The sequence below is a fragment of the Lathyrus oleraceus genome, chromosome 2 (genome assembly GCF_024323335.1).
Source record: "Lathyrus oleraceus cultivar Zhongwan6 chromosome 2, CAAS_Psat_ZW6_1.0, whole genome shotgun sequence".
Taxonomy (NCBI): Eukaryota; Viridiplantae; Streptophyta; class Magnoliopsida; order Fabales; family Fabaceae; genus Lathyrus; species Lathyrus oleraceus.
This window is the reverse complement of record NC_066580.1, coordinates 131,574,356-131,598,872: the sequence shown is the minus strand read 5'-3', so window position 1 is coordinate 131,598,872 and position 24,517 is coordinate 131,574,356. Positions and strand designations below refer to the sequence as shown.

At 31.5% G+C, this 24,517-nt stretch overlaps 2 protein-coding genes across 2 annotated transcripts; one reads left to right on the top strand and one right to left on the bottom strand.

The window, feature by feature from the left end:
• Positions 1-2,718: 2,718 nt before the first annotated feature.
• LOC127122240 (uncharacterized) lies at positions 2,719-4,206 on the bottom strand. Its single transcript, XM_051052609.1, has 6 exons — positions 4,070-4,206; positions 3,828-3,995; positions 3,623-3,727; positions 3,460-3,526; positions 2,965-3,060; positions 2,719-2,874 (listed from the first exon to the last, which is right to left on the bottom strand). The coding sequence occupies exons 2-6, from the start codon at positions 3,980-3,982 to the stop codon at positions 2,719-2,721; spliced, it is 579 nt and encodes a 192-aa protein (XP_050908566.1). The 5' UTR covers positions 3,983-3,995; positions 4,070-4,206.
• Positions 4,207-4,334: 128 nt separating this feature from the next.
• Positions 4,335-5,117, top strand: LOC127122239 (WRKY transcription factor WRKY24). Its single transcript, XM_051052608.1, has one exon. It carries the CDS (start codon positions 4,335-4,337, stop codon positions 5,115-5,117), a length of 783 nt encoding a protein of 260 aa, XP_050908565.1.
• The last annotated feature ends 19,400 nt before the right edge of the window (positions 5,118-24,517 follow it).

Below are 24,517 nucleotides of genomic sequence, written 5' to 3'. Positions count from 1 at the left end.
TCAACTAGCAAGCATCTCAATCAACTTACTTCTTCACTAGCTGTTGCTAATGCTATCATTTCAGACTCCATCATGGGCTGAGCCAAGATAGTTTATTTATTTGATTTCCAAGATACAATTCCTCCAACTATATTGAATATATAGCTATTAGGTATTTTTGAGTCATATGATAATGCGTTCTATCATTTTAGACTCTATCAATAGCTTATCTATGCTCATTACTCTTTCTACTAGTAAGCCTGCACAATAATCCTACGACATATGAAATGTCAAGTCTAGTACAATCAATAGCATACCTAAGACTGCCAATGATACTCATATACTTAGTTTATCTAACTTTGTCAACAGTGTTATTAGACAGTTTAACCTAGGATGGTATGGTGTACAAGTAGTTTTATAGTCAAAATAATTATATTTCATTAAGATCTTCTCCATAAATGTGATTTGATTCATTTCCCCATTATTCTCAATTTGAAAGGGAATTTATCTTCCTAGAATTTAAAATCATTTAACTTGATGTTTACTTTAGTATTTAGATCATAAAGCATATATAGCTCACTGTTTGCTACATATCCAATGAATACACATTTATAGGCTTACTTGAGAGTTTAACTCGCTTCGGATCCAGAATCCCGACAAAATCCAGACAACACCAAGTTCGAAAATAAGACAAGTAGTTTTGTCTTTTCCTCAATATCACATAAGGAGGTATCTTATTTTTAGATTTTAAAACTCTATTCAAGACAAATCATACAATTAATATAAGTTTGCCTCACTTGTGAGAAACATCACCAGAATTTAACATAATAACAACAATTAATTCAATAAAAGTTATATTTTTTCTTTCTTCTTTACTATTCATTTTAGGAGAATGTGATAAAGTGGTTTCATGTATAATTTCATTTATAATCATCATACTCAGTTCCTATCACTACAAAGCCTATGAGTTTTCTTGGTAAATTAATTTTCAATTTCATTCATAAAATTCTTAAGCATATCAATCGCTTCACTTTTATTATTCATTAAGTATAAAAATGTATAATTAGATAAATAATCAATAAACGTGACTAAATAACATTTACTATTTTTAGTTAAAGTCCCAACAAATTCATATATGTCAAAATGTATTAGAATTAAAGGTTCATATTCTCCTATTATTGATTTATGTGAAGTCTTAGTTATCTTTGCTTGCCTACAAAATTCACATTTTTCTAAATCATTTAAATTAAATTTGTGAATAAGCCTAGATTACTTAAACTATAAATAATGAACTCATTAACATGACAAAGATTAACATGCCTAACATTAAAATCACACAAAGAGTACACGCATTTCAACATTCAACTTAAACATGCCATAAATGGCATACCCCACTACAACAAATAATGCTTTTTATGACGAAGCTTTCACTATGCACAATATAAAACTGAGGGTGTATGTAATGGGAGCGCCTTGATTTTGTTTATAAAAAAAATCAATTTGTTACCTCGATTTTATGAAAATCCGACATAAATATATGCTAAGGGTTTGAGATTCGATTCACAGCTCCTGTAGTTTTATATTTTATATGGATCCAAAAATGCCCCTTTAATTTTTATAGATTTTATGTCGGATATTTTACCTCATTTTTAATTAAAACCGAGATAAATACTCTCTAAGTTTTTATTCTTTTTGGAACCAAAAAGGCGCCTTTATTTTTTATAAATTTTACGTCGGATATGTTACCTCAGTTTTCGGTATAACCGCGATAAATACTCTTTATATTTTTTATTCACTCAGTGTCTACCTCATTCATTTCTCGAGGCCTAGAGAAATAACACTTCTTCTATGGACAACGAAAGAACACTTATTCTCCAAGAAGCCCTAGCGAACCAAAAAACACACTCATCATTATTCTCTGGTATGTTATTATTATTGTTGTTCTTGTTGTTGCTTTGGTCCTTTACTGTTGTTATTGTTATTCTCCATTACTATCACTAGTGCAGAAAGAAGATTTTACACCCGTTTTTTATACATATTACACCCGTTATGATAGGGTGTAAATTCAAAGGGTGAGATATGTATGAAGAATTTACACCCGTTTTAAAACGGGTGTAAAAAGAGAATATATTACACCCTATTTTAGATTTAAAAAAAGGGTGTAATTGGTAGATATATACATTAAATTTTAAGACATTTACACCCTATTTAATATAAAACGGGTGTAAATTGTCACCTATTACACCCTGTTTTAGATAAAAAAAGGTGTAATTGGTAGATATATACATTGAATTTTAGGACATTTACACCCTATTTAATATAAAACGGGTGTAAATTGTCACCTACATACATTGAAGTTAAACGAATTTACACCCTATTATAATTCAAACGGGTGTAAAATGACAAATATTTACACCCTATTTTTGATATATCAAATGTAAAATATCTTATAATTACATTTAATTTTAACACATTTACACCCTATTTTGTGTATGAAGGGTGTAAAATATCTCAATTTTTTTAAAAATATTTTATTTGAAATTTCATTAAACCAAATATTTTTATATATTCCTGGATATTCAATAAAAAACAAAAATAACCAAAACAAACATTTCTCTAATCTTTAGAATCTTGCACCAAGTCATACATCAACAAAAATTGTATTCATGTAAGAAAAAAATTCAACCACTTTGTTCATGTAACTTGTACCAATAAATCATTCATGGAACAAAAATATATCTATATATAAGTTTTTTTTAATCGCTTCTGTTTTGTCATTAAATCTTTCTTTTCCTGGTTCTCTTGCTCTTCAACCTTTTGCAAAAAGAATTGAGCCCAAAGTTGTCGGATGTGATCAATTGACTCTTTTTCATATGATGAGGTGTCTGTGAATATCTGCAAGTTCAAACATATAATAAATTAAACAACTACATGTTAAAACAATAATTTACATGTTTTTCATTAAATATATGTAATATAAAATACCTCATTGAATCTTTCAACAATACAAGCATCAATAATGTCAAACATATTTTTCATGACATAATATCCACATGCCCATCCGTTATCTTGTTGATGCCCCTGCATATAAACTCCTAGTTACATTAAAGCCACCAAAAACAACAACATCACAAACTTTTTTCCTTTTTCACAAAATTTGTACCAACACTAACTTTCTTCACTCGACATAGAAACACATACAATTTTAGTTGGTTCAGAGCATGTACAACTATAATTTTATCACCATAAGTGCAATTCAGTAATAAATATACTACATGTTTATAATGATAACTTACAAATATATCACTTGCAATTATAAAATCGGAATTTTCTTTTTCTTTATCTCATTTATAATAATATAAATAATCAAGATATATGGGCATTTAATACCTCTTTATAAATGGTATCTTTCAAGAACTAAAAAATCAAGCCAACACACCAGTATTCCAAGAAACGACAATATAGTAAAACAAATCTTACCATAATATTCTTCCAATTAGGCTTCTTCTTCTTAATACCTCTTAATAAATGATAACCTTCTAGAGCTCTGATAAAAGAGTTGTCAACGAAGTAAGTTATAAATATAAAGACTATGTGTACAAAAATTTAGTATAAATGATATCTCTCTATTTAGGCTTCTTACCCCTCCAATATGACCTTAATATTTTTCTTAGGAGATCTGTTTAATGAACAAAACCAAAAAATAATATTATCTTCAGGACAAATGACAAACAATTGCCAGTGATTGCTGTAAATTTACAAAAAAAAAGTGTTAGAATCAATAAAATTTAAATATTACAAAATAACATATGAAAAACGATAAAACCTTGAAGGAAACATGTACTTACCTATTTAGCAATGGTCCTAAATAACATTTTTTTGGCTCTCCATCCAACTTATTTTGTATGTATGTTTGAATAACTTCGGCCGGTTTTGTGTGAACTAGTATCCTATTTGGATCGAGAAACCCAAATAGTTTGTTGAAATTCTTGGAGATACACATGCGATGTAGATATCTAAATTTTTGAAACAAATATTAATTATATTTGATACATAAAAAAAATAACTAACAATAGAATATGATACTTACGTGCACCATAAAGACAAGATAGATGTGGATAGCCATTTAATACCGGAAGTTAATTCATTAAGATCCACCCTATCAATAAAAACTGAGAGTTCACTTGTTTCATGATCCAAATCTAGAGAGAATGAATTTTCCTTGAGATTGTTAATCTTTTTGAGGTATTTCTGCTACAACGCTACCTGAAACAGAGTTGGAAACACGCATTAAGGACTTACACCTAACAGGAACAGAAACAAAGATGAATAATAATTGACGACATTAAAGAACTATGCAAAAGCAGCAAAAGCAATTTTGTTACCGCAAGGAACATCTTCAACAGTCCAGCCAGTTATACAAAATGCTATGGACATATTCACATCATCCGGAACAGCTCAGCTACAATTGGAAGAACAATTCTGAGGGGAATCAACAACTTGCAAATTTCTCTTTTCAGACCCAACAACATCATGCTGTTTCTGCATCCAACACATCTTTTCAATCATCAAACGTTGGAATTCAACAACAGCAGCCATGGAGTTATCAAGAAAGCACAAAACAAGAAGGCTATTCATCTGGAAACAACATGATGCAAGGTGAAAACAACAACACTTCTATGCAGATTTATTCTCCGGAGTTTGCTAATGTTCAAATGAACACCACCATGATGAACAACAATGGAGTTCAATCTGATTTCAACAATTACCAAGCAGTACCACTGCAACAAGTTCAAACCTTGAGTAAGAAATCAGACGATGGATACAATTGGAGAGATACGGACAAAAAACAAGTGAAAGGAAGTGAGAATCCGAGAAGCTATTACAAATGCACGTACCCGAATTGTCCAACGAAGGAAAAAGTTGAGAGATCCGTCGAGGGACAGATTACTGAGATCGTTTATAAGGGTACTCATAATCATCCTAAGCCTCAATCTACTAGGAAAAACTCGTCGAATGCTCTCGTGATTGTTCCTGCTAATCCAAATGGAAATGAAATCATTGATCAATCATATGGATCATTTGGCAATGGACACAACAACCAGCACAGCAGGTCCAATCCCCTCCTTTCAACTTAGACATGCTGCAGCCTCAAAGAAGCTACGGATTTTCAAGGTTTTTGAATCCAATGGAGTCTTACATGAATCCGCAACAACAACCGCTACAGCATCAACACTGCTGTTTGCCGATACCATCAACAAGCCTCTATTCCTCGTCGACATGTTGACATTGGTCCGCCCAAAAATCTCAACGGACAGTATTTTGATAACCGCAATCCGAATATTTGTTACAGCGATGAAGTTTTTGTTGGAACCTTGCATAACGATAGAATATCCTTCTCTAGATATCCAATCTCTCAACAGACCGAATCTTATGGAACTAAGAACGAGCTGCCTCATGGGATGCCTCATGCTTTTTTCTGATTCACAGTTGTATCCGAGTGGAGCAAAGTCTATTTACTACTCACAAGAAGGAATTACCCCGTCTTTCTCCTTGAACCGTCAACAGAACCGTGATTGAGCTCTTCATGTTTTCACCATTTCACTGCAGTAACAAAAAAAAAAGGACAAACTAATTAGCCAAGGCAGTAATTCAAGAAATATTCCCAAATTGGAATAGAAACAAAACAGAGAGGAATGCTCAGATGCTCAGATTACCTGTTAACAAATTCTAGCATCAAAAAAGGCCACTCCAATTTCTGAGCACAAAAGGAACTTTGCAGAGTAACTTCTTGCAACACCAAAGATACCTATTCAAACCCTAATCTGTGAGCATAAAAGGAGAAGGGAGTTCGTGAGAGAAAAAAAACGTTAGAGGCGACCATAAACAAAAAAGAGGCGGAATTGAAACTAAAAAAGCGAATCAAAACCCTAAATCCCAAATCAGAAAACCAGCGTTTAAAGAGGGGAAAGGAGGACTCAAGCGTTACCTGAGCTCGCCGTCACCGTCGAAGGTGAGCCCTTTTCAACCGCCCTTGCCTCTGTTTGCATGTAGAGTAAAGTTTGAGAGAGAGAGAGTTGGACGCGAGAGAGAGGTTGGAACGCGAGATTGAGGGCGTTTGAGTGAGGTTGAGAGCAGAGAGAAATTTCGATTGAGAGACGATGACTGAGCGAAGGTTGACGGTGAGGGAGGAGCGCGAGATAGAGAGAGGAGGACGATTGAGTCATGTTTGCGTCCTCACTTTTTTCTTTTTTTTCTTTTTATTTATTCAATGCTTTATTCTTTTTTAAACAGACTTTTAAATCCCATTAAGTCATGGTTATATTTTAGGCGGTAATGATAAATTGTACTTAGGGATTCCTAAATTTACACCCTATTTTAATATAACGGGTTTAATATAAATTTAGTCATTTATATTGTTATAATTATACACCCTATTTTTAAATATAGGGTGTCTATTGTTATATTAATATTCCAAAATTTACACTCTATTTTAATATAACGGGTTTAATATAAATTTAGTCATTTATATTGTTATAATTATACACCCTATTTTTAAATATAGGGTGTCTATTGTTATATATTAATATTAAAATTTATTATTTTTTTAAGAAAATTTAAGATTAAACAAATAAGAATAATAAAAGTTATTGTTTAAGGCACGAATATTTTATTTTTATTTTTAAATTTACACCCTTTTTTTGAATATCAGGTGTAATATAGAGTTGATAATAAATAATATTTGAATTTACACCCGTTATTTAAAAATAGGGTGTCTATTGTTACGTACTAAAATTCAAAATAAGACTTTATTTACAAAACTGCCACCGCATTTGCTTTTTACACCCGTTTTTTGTAAAACGGGTGTAAATTTACAAATTATATTATTCTTTTTGCACTAGTGTATTATTCTTGTTATTATCTTTATATTTTTTATTCCCTCAGTATCTACCTCATTCACTTCTCGAGCCCTAGCGAAAGAACACTTCTTCTCTAGTCAACGAAAGAACACTTATTCTCCAATGAAGCCTAGCAAATGAAAAAAATCTCTAACCATTATTCACCGGTATTTTATTATTGTTGTTGTTATTTTTGTTGTTGTTGTTTTTGTTGTTGATTTGGTCCATTATTGTTGTTATTATTATTCTTCATTACTGTTATTCTTGTTATTCTCCGTTACTGTTGTTCTTCTTGTTGTTGTTGTTGAGAAACTTTATTTTTGTTGGTTATGTACTATTTTTATTTTTTTTCAAAAGCTTTATGTGATTATAGGTCGTAGTTGGGTGAAATCCAATAGATTAAGAAAAGAGTATGAGAATGGAATGAAGCTTCATTTCTCTAAGCAACACAAATAGAACTCTAATGAAGAGCGTTAAACAAAGAGAGCCATAAACACATATCATCTTCAATACGAAGATGTTATATGTTTAGGGCTATCTTTTCTTCTTCAAAGATCCAAATCATTTTCTTTTACTTCTTCTTCAGATATCTGGTACATCAAATGTCACTACAAATATTTTTGTCATATTGTTGTTGTTCACATGGGTTGATATTCGTAAGACAACTTATAAGATTGAACCTTTCATTATGGCAACCCAAACAAACCAGCGTTTTTTATGTCACTGATCCTTCTAACACTAGATGGTCAATTGTTCTTAAAGTTAAACATCTTCCCGAAAGTATTGAGGAAAATCAAGATTTTAGGTATGAGACGCCTTATTTAGAAACACATGTATGTCAAGCATCTGAAGAAAATGATTCAGATGATGTGCATGATATTTGTTGTGATCATGAAGATGGGATATGGGAAAACTAGTAAGTAAATGTTTTATATCCCTTTGAAATTTATAATTAATCATTTTACTCTTTTTAATCATTGTACTATATATATAAAGTCGTTGTTGATTGATCTACTTAGTTTCAAATAACTATAGGTGCTTAAGGACTAGTGACAAATCCTATTGGACAACCTAAAAAAATTTCCATTTTGGTTATTGCTTTTGGTTCATAATCCTTTATTTTAGTTTTGATATAAAATTATAAAGTGTGTACCATTAAATTGCTCATCTGTCGGATAACTTGTGCATTAACGACATCACTTGGTTTAGGTCTACTATTACATTTCTTATCCATATGACTTGGTTTTACAAAATTGACGCAAGATAAAACACCAGAATAATTTATTTGTTATGGTAGTTGTTGCCTAAAAGTTAGGGTAATTTGAGTCCTTGATCGGTTACCTTTCTTAATTCAGTTCTCAATATTGTGGGTTTGACTCTTTAATGCTTTTTCAGATTGCTTCACAACCATACCAAATTTATTTATGTTGTTTGAAACAATCGAATCTTTTTTTTTATCTTGTCTCCATGATTCTTCTATAATTCAGAGCAAGTAATATGAGTCTCTATTGAAAATTCTTTTGTTTTATGGCAAAGCATTTTTTTAACCTTACAAACCAATGGTAGTTTTTCAATAATAAAAGAAATTTGAAATTATTCATATTAATACATTCCTTCATTGATGATCTTGTGAGGAATATTTTGAAGTTAATGATATTGAGCCTCCATAATCCTTTCATATACCATTTGATACTTCAGGTAGCGATCAACAACATACTTCTTTGCTCCAGCCTCTTCGGTATCATACTTCTTTTCTAAAGCTTCTTAAACCTGTTTTGTAGTATCATAACTACTATAATTGTCTTACAAATCATCTTCGAGTACATTTAGAACATGACTTTTTAGGATTAGTCAATCTCTTTCCTCATCTATAAATATTTTTCTATAATTTGTGCAGGAGATTCAAATTCATCAATGTTAAGTATTCCATTTCAATCTTTTAAAATCAATCTCTTTTGTTATGATCATTAAAATCAATCTCTTTTGTGCACAGATTTCTTAGAGTTAGTTTGATCATCTTATTCAAAAAGGAACAAAAGGAATGTCATTGGTCAACATATTGGAAAATCTTTTAAAGGTTAAGAGAAATCACAACTTTCGTTGTCAACGTTTGAAATTACTCCCTCAAACTTGAATAGTTTGTCAGAGACAACAACAAAATTACCAATAATTTCTCCGGTACCCATTGTAGTTTGAAACTTCTTAAAACTGTTTTTTATTTAAAAATTAGTTTTTAGTAAATCCCGCATAACAAATTACATGGTCGAGTTCCGGACTAGGTCGCGCTCTCTTTAAAACATTTCGCGATACTGTCAAAAATTGTGTAAGACATACTATCAACCACAAATCCTTTAGGATAAAATAACCATGTTCAATAGTGATACAATTATTATTGCACAATAGAAAATCATTTTAGAATACACCATCAATGATACAAAGACGACTATAAAGTATTTCTCAAACAAGAAGAAAACCAAATAATTCTCCAAAAATAATTAAATAATTGTTGTTTGACCATCCTAAATAAATTATCGAACAAGAAATTTTTTTAAATAATTATCCAAAGATAATTTATGAAAACTCAACTAGTAGAAATAAAAGGGAAGAATTTGTCACTTTGACAATTCGAGAAAGCAGAGTAAAGAGAATATGGTAGAAAAAACTCAGAAGAAATTTTTGATGTATTTTAGAATGAAACATGTGCATTCCTTATATAATGAAGTAAGTTAGTCAAAGTATATAATTTAAGAAATATGGAATTAGAGTTTTTTTAATTAAAACACAAATAAACTTAATTTTCTAATAATGCGGAACTTAAAGAAAAATTTTAAAATTCATTCTATATTATAATTTTCACATGTTCCAACACTAATAAAAATACATATTTCTCCTTTCACTAAAACTCCTAAGGAGAAGTGATTAGTCCATATATATTGAGTGTGAGTTTTACTATATTCAATTATTTATGACTTTTATATTGTCTATATATGATTTGTTAAAGTTCAGGGCTTGCTTCTAAGTGAACAACGAGTAGCTGTCAAGAGATTTTGATTTTGGCATGGAATTTTTTTTTTTGGAGTTGATATAACTCGAGGAAATACCAGTAGTTCGATCAAATAGACTTATACGTTTATATTTTTAAATATCGTAAAGCTTCATATTTGATACAATCGTAACACCGGAATATGAAAATATGAAACAAAATAAGAGTTAAAGGTCTACATTACTATGAAAAGGGCTTTTATCTTAGTAGAAATAGGGTTTTAACCTCTGTTACGTGGGCTAGGTAAAATGGGCAAGGTAAAATATAGTGTAATTGATAGTGCACTACGTTTCCCTTGGGCCAAAGCCCGGTGTGAAAACATGAAAGCACGTCATTTTCCCCTTTGTTGGTATGTTAGTTAATGATTTTTTTTAGCAAATGAACTAATAAAATCGAAGTAATAAAGTTAAAATCGTCTCCACAAAGATTGCTATTGCAACATGGTGAAATTCATGCGAATTTAAAAGTAAAATCCTTGAAAAACGTTAAATCTTGAATCAAAAACCAATTGAGAAAATGACTAACTCTTATTTGAATCCCCTAATTTTTTGCTATTGATGATTGTGCATTAATTGAACCAAATTGACTTTATAGATCTATGGCAAAATAAAAATACCATGTACCGAATTATTTAGTGTACAACTCATTAAATTGGACTACAATGCTCTAATTCCATAGGAAAGTTGGATAGTAAAACTAGGCGATCTACGTGCATTAATTCCCTAGCCAGAACTTATAATTATCTATTCCTAGTTAATTACTAAGTTGAAGAATTACTTTATTTCTAACCGATGGAGTTACGGTCAATAATCTCTACTCGTCTAAACTTAATTTGTGAATTCGTCAACACCTAAATAGAAATGAACACAAAAGGATTTAAATATAAAATATATAATCTATCATTCACGTAAAATTAAACAATTATATGATCCAACAGTGTAAAATTAAGTTCATCTCCTAAGACTTAATAAAGAAAAATATAACTATTCATAGTGACACAAATCATTTCCATGAGTTTAGATGAAGAGTACATGAAAACCAATGAAGAACACTGCCTCAAAAACTCTAAAAGTCCTTGTTGTAGAACTCTTATCCATCACTTTCTATGTTGAAATTAGGAACCCTTGCAAAAGTATCCACTTTTTTCTTTTAAACTAGCAAACAACGTGTCAACCAAGTGTACCATCGCGAGCGATAGAAAGTATCGCGACTGCGATAACTTTCCATTGCGACCACTATGAGGGAATCACAATCGCGAATATTCCAAGGGGCTATTTCCTTTGTATTTCTTCCCCTTCTTATTTTTTCTAAGTCTATATTTTCTTTCTCTTATTCTATTCTTCTAATTTCGTATTCATTTTAGCTTGTGTTTCGCTCGAAATTACATTGATTCTACCGAAAATGTTGGTAAGTATTTTGCAATGATAGAGTGTCATCACAACCCAAAACTTATTATGTTGGTTGTTCTCAAGTAACGTGCCTATAAATTGAATATTTCAACAAAAATAAAGTGCTCACCCTTACCAATAAAATCCCTACTTCAATCCATATAATTCCGAAAAGTTCTTCCAACATCACAAGTACTCAACCTGTGTTTCATCTCACATTTTTCACTCAAATTGAACGTGGTGATCACACAATCAACATACAAAAACATTTTACCATAAGCTTGCAAAAATTATAACAAAGTTAATCAAAGATATATTTAAACACACACTTTTACATTATGATAGGGTATGATATTTTGGGATAGTCTTCTTAAACCTTGGAGTTAGATACTTATTTTACCTTATGTTACCATGTTTCTGTCATAATACATTTTACCTGGTCGATTGTTACTAGAGAATGCAATTTGTTGGTCGTTCTCATTCATTTTTCACAAATTATTTGAAGAAGCCATTTTATCTTCTTTAATTTTTATATTCTTTTTTTTTATATTGAATTTTTTTATTTTTCTCTAGTACCCAAACCCCAAACTTAAATGTTGTTAACTTTCAAGAGCAACCTCAAACTTATTATTTTTCATCAGGCAAGGAAAATAAATTTTCTACCTAACTTCAAATAGGATAGAAATATTTAAACTTTCAAGTCAAATGGCTATAATTTAAGTTATGTCATCGAAAGAAGGGCCCTAGCTCAAATTGGTTAAACAACTAATATATTTAGTTCATTCAAGTTGGTTCAAACACTACTACAAATAATACATTTAATGACGAAACTTTCACCTCAACCTACCAAAAACCGAGGTAAAAGGTCAAGGCGCGTCATGTTTTATATTATTTTTTAATAAATACCACATATTCCCTCGGTTTTTATATAAAAACGAGGGAAAATATTTCTGGACATGCTTCGAATCCCAGCATCAGCAGTTTAGATTTTTATTTCCTTAAAAGTGATGTCTTTCTTTTTATTTCATTTTAACTTTTAAATTAATAATTTATTCCTTCAGTTATATTTAATAACCAAGAGATTAGATTATCATATTTTACTATAAAAACACTCGTTAATCAGATTTTACCCTAAATCTAACTTATATGTAGCCGCTCCAAAGTCTTACGCATCATTATTTGTGATGGATTGCAAGACCAAAAAAAACTCCAATATTCTTCAATATTGACCAAAATATTTTTCACTTGCAATCTATCTTAAATAATGATGTTGATGTTGTTCTTGTATTTTTGTAATAAACTTCCTATGTTGTCAATCAAAGAAAACATTGAAAAATTTATTCCTTTCCTCAGTTGACAATATTGAAAAATTTATTCCTAAATATAATCATCTATTTCTCTTACATGTTCTCTTTAACGTGAAAGAATTTGTCATACAAATATTTGCTCAAGATAATGAAATCTCATTATGATGGATTGCAAGTACAAAAAAAAATTCTCCTATTTGAAACAGAAAATTTATCAGAAATTTGAAAAGATATGTTTTTCTCCAAGAATCTATTGTCAAACTCTTTATTTGTTTAAATAATTTATTTTAATATTGTGTAAACACTTAAAAAAAATCTTTTTCCCCTCAGTTTTTTTCAGAAACCGAGAGTTATGTGGCGCTTGGGTTGAAACATATTTTATTGTTTTTTATTTTAAAAGAAACACATTTTACCTGGGTTGTGAGTAATAACCAGAGTAAAATATAAGCGTGTTTATTTAATTTCTTCAAAATCCTTAAACAAATACTTGTCGTCTCTTTAATGAGTATCAACGCTCATGACATTGCCATTAGCGATCTCCGTGAAACCTAAAACCCTAATTATAAAAGCATTTTGAACATTAAGATGTTATAGTAGTTAATCCACAAGAAACTCAAATGTTGTTATGATAAATTTTATAAAGTAAAAGTATCAATGTGAGTTGAAGAGTAGAAAAAATTTAGGTTTATTTAATATATGATTGGTGAGAGTGTATTTACTTTGCCAAAGATTTATGTGATAGATAGTAAGAGCAACAAATTATTGGGTTCAAGATTTGTGTTCTTCAATAATCATATAACTGAATATTTATTTTACTTATCTAACTTTTATTTTGTTTTATGTCAGAAACAAATGAATACAAACGACATAGAGAATATATTGCATTCAATGTTTTATGTTCTTCAAGATCAATGAAACGAGGATCCCCAATATTTTCTCTTCTCCAAGATATTCAACATTTGTTCTTCACTAACCCCTCAGTTATTCTTAAATCGAGAGGGAAAATTCTCACTTTTCATGTCACCCTTCGTTACCATTGCATTGTAACCGAGGTGAAATTCATTTCGCGCCCGACATTACATGTGTTATTTGTAGTAGTGAAAAATGCTCAGAGTTTTCACAAAAAATGTCACATTATATAATTTGTAGTAATGCAAATTCTAGAAAATAGCAATCATTCGGATAATCTCACAAGAAAATAATGTAAATAATGTAATTTTTGGCTCAAACTATTTTAGCTAAGCTATTGGAAGATTGAGTCACTATAAGAAAATTGGCATAAGTTGCGAAGGTTGATTTTGGCAGGTTACGGAAGTTTGAATTGCCTCAAATGTATAGTCACGACAGTTCTATTTCTATCGCAAAAACGTGTGTCGCTAGGCTGTACAACGACGATTGCTAAAACTCCTACTCCAACCTTCGTTCTAAATTGTGCCACGTTGGCAACTAACGTAAATTGCAAGTTGCGACAGTTACAAACCGTCGTGAATTTCAGTTTGAATGCTGGTTTCGAAGGTTTCGAACCGTTATTAGTGTGAAATCCTAACGGTTCAAACTGTCATAATTTGATATACGAATTCTTAATATTATTTATTTAGTAACAATTTAAAGTGCTATTAATTATTTAATTTTTTCTTTTAGCAACATTTTAAACCATTATTTAATTTTCATCTATAATATTTCTTTTATAATATTACATTTTTATTTAAATTTATTTCATGTTAAATATTTTTGTTTATAGTATTATTTTTTTATAATACTATTTATTTCTTTATATTATTATTAATTTTGGTAATATTTCTTCAATTTTTTTCCACCACTTTTTAAATTAATAAAATTTCTATCACAAACATCTAATATCAATTAAACATCATAATGTCAAACAAATCCGAGTTTCATAATCATGTCATGTATTACAATAAACCGAAAACATATCAAATCCTAATCTTATAATAATAAGTATCATAATGCTAATAATACATAAGAAAATACATAATCTAATCAATTCATAGCAAAGTCTAATTAATTCTTCTTGATGATATATTATCTGCAATTCGGTAGCAGACTCAGAAGAATGTCTACCATCAACGCATGATTCTAATTCTTGAAGAAAACTATATATTAAAATAATATACTCTTTAAAATAATACTAATGATATTGAACTTTAAATACATAAAAAATAATATACATGTCTTCCACTAGAATTATGTATATGCATTAAGAGTTTAATTTTCTCTTTTCTACCATTGTCCTTTTCCTTGAAGAGTGCGATTTCCTCTATCAATTCATTAATTTTTGAATTCTTTTTTGTATGTGCAACAATTTTCTTCAGAAGAAGACGTCAATCTCCTCATCGATCTATTAATCTGAAATGACGTAACTCCAAATCTCATACAACAAACACATCTAGGATGGTCATTTCCAAGACTTTCTGAATGCCCCGTTTTAAAACACATAAAACACATAATCCTTAATTGCAACTTGTAATTTTTCAGACACGTGCAAAACAACAAATTGAGTGAGTGTTTGTTTGAGTATTATGCCTCCGATATAATTTTGATTTCTGAATTTGGCTGATTTCATTTACTTCCTAAATCATAATAATTTTAAGTGAATAAGATGAAACCACCAAAATTAGTCTGATACAAATTAAGTCTTCACTCCACACAATGTATTATGCTCTAACTTATAGAATAATGAGTTACACTTTCAAATTAAGTCACCCTCAAATGCATATAATATGAAGCACTTGTGGTGTACTTCTTAGTTGACAAACAGAAAGCATAAATCATTAGCAGTTTAATAGAGACCATTGGAAAAAAAATGCGCTAAAATGTTAATTTATCCATTAAGAAAATCTCCAACTTTATATGCGTTAAAACTGGTATTAATCTTTCAGAGCATAAATTCTTAAGTAATTTTGGTGAAAGAATACAGTGTAGTTTTGCAATATATAATAGGAACTCGAGATTGAAACTGTAGAATCGAAACTTCAATGTGCTGATTGGTTCAAGGGTTTGAAAAGGTTAATTACATGTCATAGAACATTCTTTTTATTGATCAAAGCCAAGCTTCAATATATCTTTATTCTTCTAGTAATGTGATATCTTTGTGAACTTAAATATATCTTTATTCTTTTTATTGCATTAGGTTTTCTATCATGCGCTAAAACTGGTGTTTACCAAAGTTCACTCTTCCTAGAAACCAACCTCACTGAATCACTCTTCAATGTATTATACTTTTTAATTTACTATCTAATGCATGAATCTATAATAGGCTTGTTAGTTTCAAACATAATCATAAGTCTCAACTTAATTTAACTAGTTTTCGGACATATTCTCTCCACCTCTAAGAGATGCCAAAAGGTATGATATTTTTTCAAAATTTAAGGAGGCTAACATATATTTCAAAATAATTAACTTGCACTTGCATTATTGTTGTATGCATCTTCGTTCACAAAAGTTCTCTCATACTTTTTATGAGAAACCGCATACATATCTCCTTTGTTGTGTGGTTGTCCATCTCTCGATTCTTACAAATAAGCAAAAAAATATTAACTATTTGTACTATTAGGCATACAATCAACAATATATAGATTTAGATATATCAACTCATGTTGCTTCCTTACAATCGAATTAGATCTGAGTGTACGTGGAGTCTTCAATTTTCCTCTATTTTTGACTTTTTTTTGCTATTACCTACATTGATAACAAATAAAATTATATATTAAAAATACAATTATACGGGTAAAACACTAATATTGCATGTGTTTCTTCTTTCCGCTTATATTGAACAAAAACAACCCAATTGTTTTTGTTAATGTCTTTTTGGATAATTTGCAAGATTTTCCCCAATGTGAGATCCCATCTATAAAATTTATGTAACAAGTGATGTCGGTCATCCCTGCATTTCTTTGCAGCATAAGTAACTATGAAATCTTTGTTATGCCCATCATCAACAAAAAAATGAAACTAACCATAAAAATAAAAATTTGTTGACAAAGCAAAGAATAATCACCATGAAATTAATTTTATAAATATGTTGTTGTTTATTAAGGATACTGTTATCTTTACATCATAAAACTTTGTTATTTTATTCGTTGGAATTTCCTTCCAACTCTCGGACATTATGTGAAAGTCTTTAGACATTCTAATAATTCTACCCAAATACCCTGCATAACAAACAAGCAGCAAGTCCTACTGTGTGATATTCTTTATCCCATTCAAGTATTCTCCATGTTCCATCAGACTCTGTTTTCGCAACCAAGTCTTGCACGCTTAAACATGTGTTTGAAATATGACCCACCATAGTTATCACTTAAACAGTTAACAAAATAATTTCATAACTCAACTATGTAAAACATTTAAATCATTTAAAGATACTTTAATCTTAAATTACTTGTTAATAACATTACATACCAATATTCAGAACTAGACACTTGAACAACATCTTCAGTCACAACATATTATGAGTGAGGGGTTAAAATGTCATGGTGAGGAAATGTCTCTGAAGAAAGTGATGGTTCTGCTAAGGGTGGCAAACGGGTATGCCCGCCCCGTTTAGGCCCGCCCCGCAAAAGCCCGAAAAAAAACGGGGCGGGGCGGGGCGGTCATAGTTGAGGATGTGGGCCTAAAACTTAGACCCGCCCCGCAAAAAAGTGAGGGCGGGGCGGGGAAAGCCCGCGGGCACTGCACTCTTTAAGCCTAAAAATGCAAAAATTTATGTAAATACACGTGCCCGCAAAAGTCCGCGAGAAAAACGGGCGGGCGGGGCGGACACATTTGAGGGTGAGGGCCTAAATCCTTGGCCCGCCCCGCACAAAAGTGCGGGCAAAACGGGCATACCCCGCGGGCCGAGCCCGTTTTGCCACCCCTAGGTTCTGCAGCTTGGGTTGGCAGAGGGATTATTGTAGTTTGGGATGGGAGATGGGTTATTGTAGTTTAGATTGGCGGATGGGTTATTGTAGTTTCGATTTGCGGAGGGGTTATTGTAGTTTGGAATGACGAGGGGTTATTGATGACTTTTGAGTTGCCATTGAACGTAGGCGCTTCTTGTTTATTTCAAGCTCTCTAGGTTGTACAAACCTCAGACGACCTTTCACATACTAAATAAGATGCATCCGTGAATATCTATCAAAAATCAATACAATTAATTTGTATAGAATATTATTGAGAATTTATCACTAATCGATGATGGTTTTGAAGAATACGAAGATGATTTGTAAGGGGATTGTGAGAGTTTAATAAGATTGAGAGTCTGCATCTTTTTTCTAATTCTCTTCAATTGTTTTGTGGCTAATATCCTCATATAATAAAGTCATTCTTTCACAACATGCTTCAACTACAAGTATAGTTGATAAACAAGTCAGTACACTAAAAATAGTAAACGTCAAAATTTTATATTAGTGACTACAAATTTAATAAACATAATATAAACACAATAAATTAAAAGAAAAATTATGCAATAAAACATAGAGTAAAAATACCATATGTTGGTACTTCATTTTCATAATGATGAATCAATATAAAAAACTAAGAATCTCATACATTAATTAGGGATAAGAAACAAAAAACATAAGTCTCACACGAGTTACAAACAAGATAGACTTCTTATCAATAAAAAACAATATCTTAATTATTGTCATCATTTGTCGCTAAAGTTGCAGGATCATCATTAGAAAAAATTTGTTCCAAATTTTATGATGGATATGGCTCAATGGGTGTCATAAATCCATCATTTTCACGCATTTCATTCAGGTCTCTTGTTTTCAAATAAATAAGTATGCTCAATTCTTGTTCATTCTCATCATCAACATAAAAAAAACATTTGAGCTTCTGACGCTTGAATGTATTGCTCGTTGTCTTCATGTTCCCTAGTATGTAGTAGTCTTACAATGTTTATAGAGGTAAACCAACTTATCTATCTTAACACCTCTTGAATTTGTGGTATTAGCCCATTCACATTTAAACATGGACACTATGAAGCCAACATAGGAAAGCATAATAATGTATACCAAACTTCTGTAGTAAGAAACCCCTCCAAATCTCATTTGAGTATCACTATTGATTGAATAACTTTGTGTCCCAAACATGCCAAAAACTCAATTGTTCTGAGTTTAAAAAAAAAATCTTGTTCCAACGTTTGAAACATGAATCCATTGGCATTGAACGCGGTAAACCTTTTTACTTTATCGAAAGGGCCATGAGCAAGACTAATGAGAACATCTTTATCAGGTCCATCATTGTTATCAAGATTGTTGCAAATCTATACATGATACAACATCCAATTAGTCATGTTATTATTAAAAAAATATTCAATACAAACATCTACTTTTTTTTACAAAAACTCACACGATTGTGGAACCAATGAACAACCTCTCTATGAACGTTCTTGTCTATCTTAACATCTTTTCTTTGACTACACCTCATTTGGTTATGAATAATACTTCATAACTTCCTATTTGGTTATTCGATATTAGATGGAAAAAAAAATCTTAATAGTGTAGATGAAACTACTTAAATGGAATAAAACTACTTATTTTAGATAGTCTTCAACTATTGGACAATTCGTTAAAACGTGTCTATGAGCCTGCAACTTTTCAATTGGTGTTAGGGTGTAATATGAAGATCCAACCACATGTTTTCCAACTCCAGAAAATAATTCTGCTACACGTGAACCTGTTTGGATATCACCAATAAGATCATCATCTACACGTCTAAGTTGATTCCATCTAGTCTCAATGTTTTCTAGATATCTTGAACAAAATGTAAGAATCTCTTCAAAATGGTATCCTTCTGCAATCGACCCTTTTGGTTTTACCTAATTACATACATGCAATTTAAGTTTTTCGAAGTGCCTATTATTGAACCATAATAGTATCGCTTAAAAAAACTTTATACTTTATAAGTTAGTAGCATTAGAACAAAATCACATAGTTTCACTTTCAACAGGATACATCCATTGATAATGAACAAGTCCTCCAAGTTTAACTTTTTCAACAAGGTGAAAAAGCAAGTGAACCATAACAGTGAAGAACGAGAGAGGAAATAAAATTTCCACGTAGCATAAAGTGAGGACAATTTGGTTTTTCAATTTCTTCATGTATTCAATTTTAAATACCTTATGACATGATTTTCTAAAGAATCAGCACAACTCAATCAATATTGTTCAAATATTATGAGGTAATGTTGTGCAAATGACTAGTGGTAGAAGTTGTTCCATTAATATATGACAATCATGACTCGTCATCATTCCATGCACCTTGATATTTACCAAGTCAATGCATCTAGAAATGTTGCTTGAATAACCATCAGGCACCCTAATATTCTTTAAATTTGTTAAAAAATCCTTTTTTCTTTACCCATTGGACTAAAGGTCGTCGGAGAAATTCTAAAATTTTCATCTGGCCAAAGATCAGGTCTTATGCCCATGTTTTGAAGGTCTTATCGAGCTTTAAAATGGGATTTAATCTTTTTCCTATCATTTAGTAAAGTAAATATGACATTATCACGCACATTTTTCTCAATATGCAACAGAACAAGATTATGGCGCAAAAGATTATCCTTCCAATAGAAAATTTCAAAACATATGCCTTTATTTTTTCATTGTTAAGGATGACATTTGGTAGGATCACACTGTGTACTATCACCTTCTATAGGTTGTTCCTCACGTGTTCTTTTAATCAATTTTTCTCTACCTTTAATTGGTATCATAGCTTAGGCTCTGTGATTCATTTTTGAATCAAACACTTAACAATGTAGAGAGACCCATGGTGAGAAAAACCTCATGGCTAACACAGATGAAAAAGATAGCTACAACGCAAAACATCTAGTTTTTTATGGAGAAAAATTTGACTACTGGAAGGAAAGAATTGAATGTTTCTTCCTAGGCTACGATGCTGATCTTTGGGATATGGTTACAAATGGCTATGAGATACCCAACTCTGAACTTGTTTTTCCCATTCCAAGAAGAAAAATGAATGACGATCAGAAGCGTGATTTCAAGAATCACCATAAAGCAAGAACCATTTTGTTAAACTCCATCTCCTACAACGAGTACGAGAAGATAACAAACAAGGAAACAACCAAAGAGATCTTTGACTCCATGAAAATGATGCACGAAGGCAATAATCAAGTTAAAGAGACTAAGGCTCTGGCCTTAATCCAAAAATATGAAGCCTTCAGAATGGAAGATGATGAAGTTATTTAAGTGATGTTCTCTAGGTCCCAAACCATAGTTGTAGGACTCAAGGTTCTGGATAAAGGATACACTACGTCATATCATGTCAAGAAGATAATCAGAAGTCTTACCAAGAAGTGGATACCTATGGTTACTGCTCTAAAGTTATTAAAGGTCATGAACAACATAATTCTTGAAGAACTTATCAGCTCTCTCAGAAGTCATGAAATAGATCTTGAATATGATGAACCCTAGAAGAAAAGAAAATTTGTGGCTCTAAAGTCTAGATCAGAAAGAAGGAAGCCAGAAAGCAACAAAGCCTTTCAAGTTAAAGAAGAAGAAGCTGATGACTCTGAGAATAAAGATTCTGATGATGAATAAGAATTATCTCTTCTTTCTAGAATAATCAAACATCTTTGGAGAAAAAGACGAAACAACTTCAGAAGTCCCAGACCGAAGGGAGGCCATCCAGATTCAAACTCCAGAGGCATACCCAACAAGGAATTTACGTGTTATGAATGCAAAGAGTCTGGACACTACAGAAATGAATGTCCAAAGTTAAAGAAGGATAGCTCTAGAAAATAAAGCTTCAAGAAGAATTATTTCAAAGAAAAGAAGAAATGACTCATGGAAACATGGGATGATTCTAAATCTGAAGCTTTAGTATCTGATTCTGAAGAGGAGCAGGAAAAACGTAGCATTCATGGAAACTACCTCTGGAAGTTCATCTAAAACAGAGTATGACTCTGAATAGGCATTCTCTGACTTTTCTCATTCTGATCTTGAAGCATGTTTGTCAAAATCTTTGAGCCTATATCAAAAGCTTCGTCAAAAATTCAAGAACCTCAAAATCTTTGAGCCTATATCAAAAGGTTCGTCAAAAAGCTTGAGAAAGAAGTTTCTGAACATAAAGAAAATAATTTTATTCTTGAAAGAGAAAAAGAATTTTCAACTAAGAAATGTTTAAAACTTGAAGAAACACTTTCTAAAGCTCCACCTACTTCTGACACTATCATATACAAATATGAAAAAGCTTTTCAGAAATTTCTGAACAACAACCTAGATAGAAGCAAGATGGCTTCTATGATTTATGGTGTAAGTCATAATGGAAAAAGAGGAATTGGTTATGACTATGATGAAGATGATATGAAACCTTCTATAGAAAACAAATCAAAATCTCCTTTTTCTTCTATATGAAACCTGCACAGAAAACCCAAAGTTTTCAGTACCTCTGGGAGAACTAATATTAAATGACCCAAAAGATTTTGGGTACCAAATGATAAAATAGTGTATGCTGCAGATATCCTATGCAGCATAGTTGAAACACTAGTCATGGTACTTGGACTCTAGATGCTCACGGCACATCATGGGAAGAAAGCATATGTTCCAAAACATGGAACTTAAAAATGTTGGTTTCGTAGGCTTTTGAGGAAATCAGAAAGGAAGAATCAGAGGATCTAGAACAGTTGGTAATGAATATCTTCCCTCTATTTCTAATGTCCTTTATGTTAAGGGATTAATGCATAAATTGTTACCCATAAGTCAATTAAGTGACAACGGTTATGATATAATCTTTAATCAAAAAAAGTGCAAAGTTGTTGATCAGAAAAATGACACAGTCCTTTTCACTGGAAAGAGGTACAACAACATTTATAAAATAAAGCTTTCAGATTTGAAAAATCAAAACGTAAAATGCTTGATGTCTGTAAATGAAGAGCAATGGGTGTGGCATAGACGATTGGGTCACATTAGCTTAAGGAGGATTTCTCAGCTAAATAAACTTGAGCTAGTCAAAGGCCTGCCTAAGATGAAGTTCTCTTCAATTCTCTTTGGGAAGCATGTCAGAAAGGTAAATTTTCTAAAACAACTTTCAAAATCAAAAATGTTGTTTCTACCTCCAGACCTCTAGAACTTCTACACATTGATCTTTTTGGACTTGTTAAGACAACGTCAGTCAATGGGTAAGAAGTATGGACTTGTCATTGTTGATGATTATAGTCGTTGTACATGGGTAAGATTATTAAGGCACAAGAATAAGTCACATTCTGTGTTCACCAGTTTTTGTTCAAAAGTGCAAAATGAATTTGACTATAAAATCATCAGAGTTAGAAGTGATCATGGTGGTGAATTTGAAAACAACTTTTTGAAGTACTTTTTTACTCTAATGGAATATCCCATGATTTCTCATGTCCTAGAACTCCACAAAAAAATGGAGTTGTAGAAAGGAAGAATAAGACTCTCCAAGAAATGGCCAGAACCATGATCAATGAAACTAATGTAGCTAAGCACTTTTGGGTAGAAGTTGTGAATACAACATGTTACATTCAAAATATAATCTCTATCAGACTTATTCTGAATAAGACTCCTTATGAACTGTGCAAGGGAAGAAAACCCAACATTTATTACTTTCATCCTTTTGGATGCTCTTGTTTTATTCTGAAAATTAAAGATAATCTGAACAAGTTTAACTTTAAGGCACAAAAGTGTATTATGTTGGTGTAGCGGGGTATTCGTTATCTTTAGATTTATTGACTAAATCAAAAGTAAACCATACAAGTCGAGTCGCCACCGCACTTCTATTTATCCAAAGGAAAGGTTAGAAAGCGAACAAAAACCGAGAAGTTTTATCGAATCAAAAACTAATAAAAATGTCAGAGATCTGGGTAAGGGGGTTGGTTATGCAATGGGAAGGTTTTAAGCACCCAAAACATCCTAGGTACTCCTAGGGAGCCCTTTTCACACTTGTTGTAACGTTGGTATTTTTGTGAAAATTTGTTTGGGCAAACATGATTGGGGATATGAGAAGAGAATATACAATTTATTTACAATTTTGTGTTTGAATGGATAAACCCATTGCCTACGTACCATCTTAAAAAGGATTAGGATCAAAACCTCGTAGTTCGGGGTAAAAATCTCAAAACAAGTTGGTGAATTGATTGGTCCAAAAGCCTTACGGTCTTTTGTTATCCAAGGGAGAAAACTCAACCTAAAACCACAAATCCACCATGTGAGAATAGCTTCAACATGCTAGTGAGGGGTTAACCCTATAATAAGCATGGAAGACTCATTGTCCATCACTAAGGATATAGGTGAGTATTATATCTACCTCAAGGATAACTCAAACCTAATAGCTAAAGGTTATGAAAAGTTTTTAATAACAAGTAGCCATTGAAACCACAAAAACATTTGAATGAGTTATATTTACCAATGAAAAGTATTTACAAAATATGGTCAAAGTTGACTTAAAGATTCAATTCAAAATAAGTGTTATGAAAAGAGAGTTTGAAAATCAAAAGCATAATGCTTAGATTTCTAATGTTTGAAAACAAGTGTTAATGTTTGCATAAAAGTTTTGGCTTGGGTTAGAGTGGAGGGAAGAAGAAGAATGGCTAAAGTCCTAATCATACAAGAGATGAAGGATAAGAAACAAGACCACAAATGGAGTTCCTTTCTTGAGATCATATTGATGATCCAAGTAGCTTTCATCCTTTGGAATAAGCAAGCAAATATGTATACTCAAGCAATCAATCAATCAAGCAAAGCTCTTAGGAGTCTTCCAATGGCTCTTGTATCTCTCACTTTAGAAGCACATGACAATGGTTCTTCAATTTGGCTCAAATAGGAATCCCTAGCACAAAAGCACACACATCAAAATATTCCATGAAGCAAATCAAGAATGGACAAGAGTGAGTTTAGAGATTTGGTCCTTCTAATCCATCTTC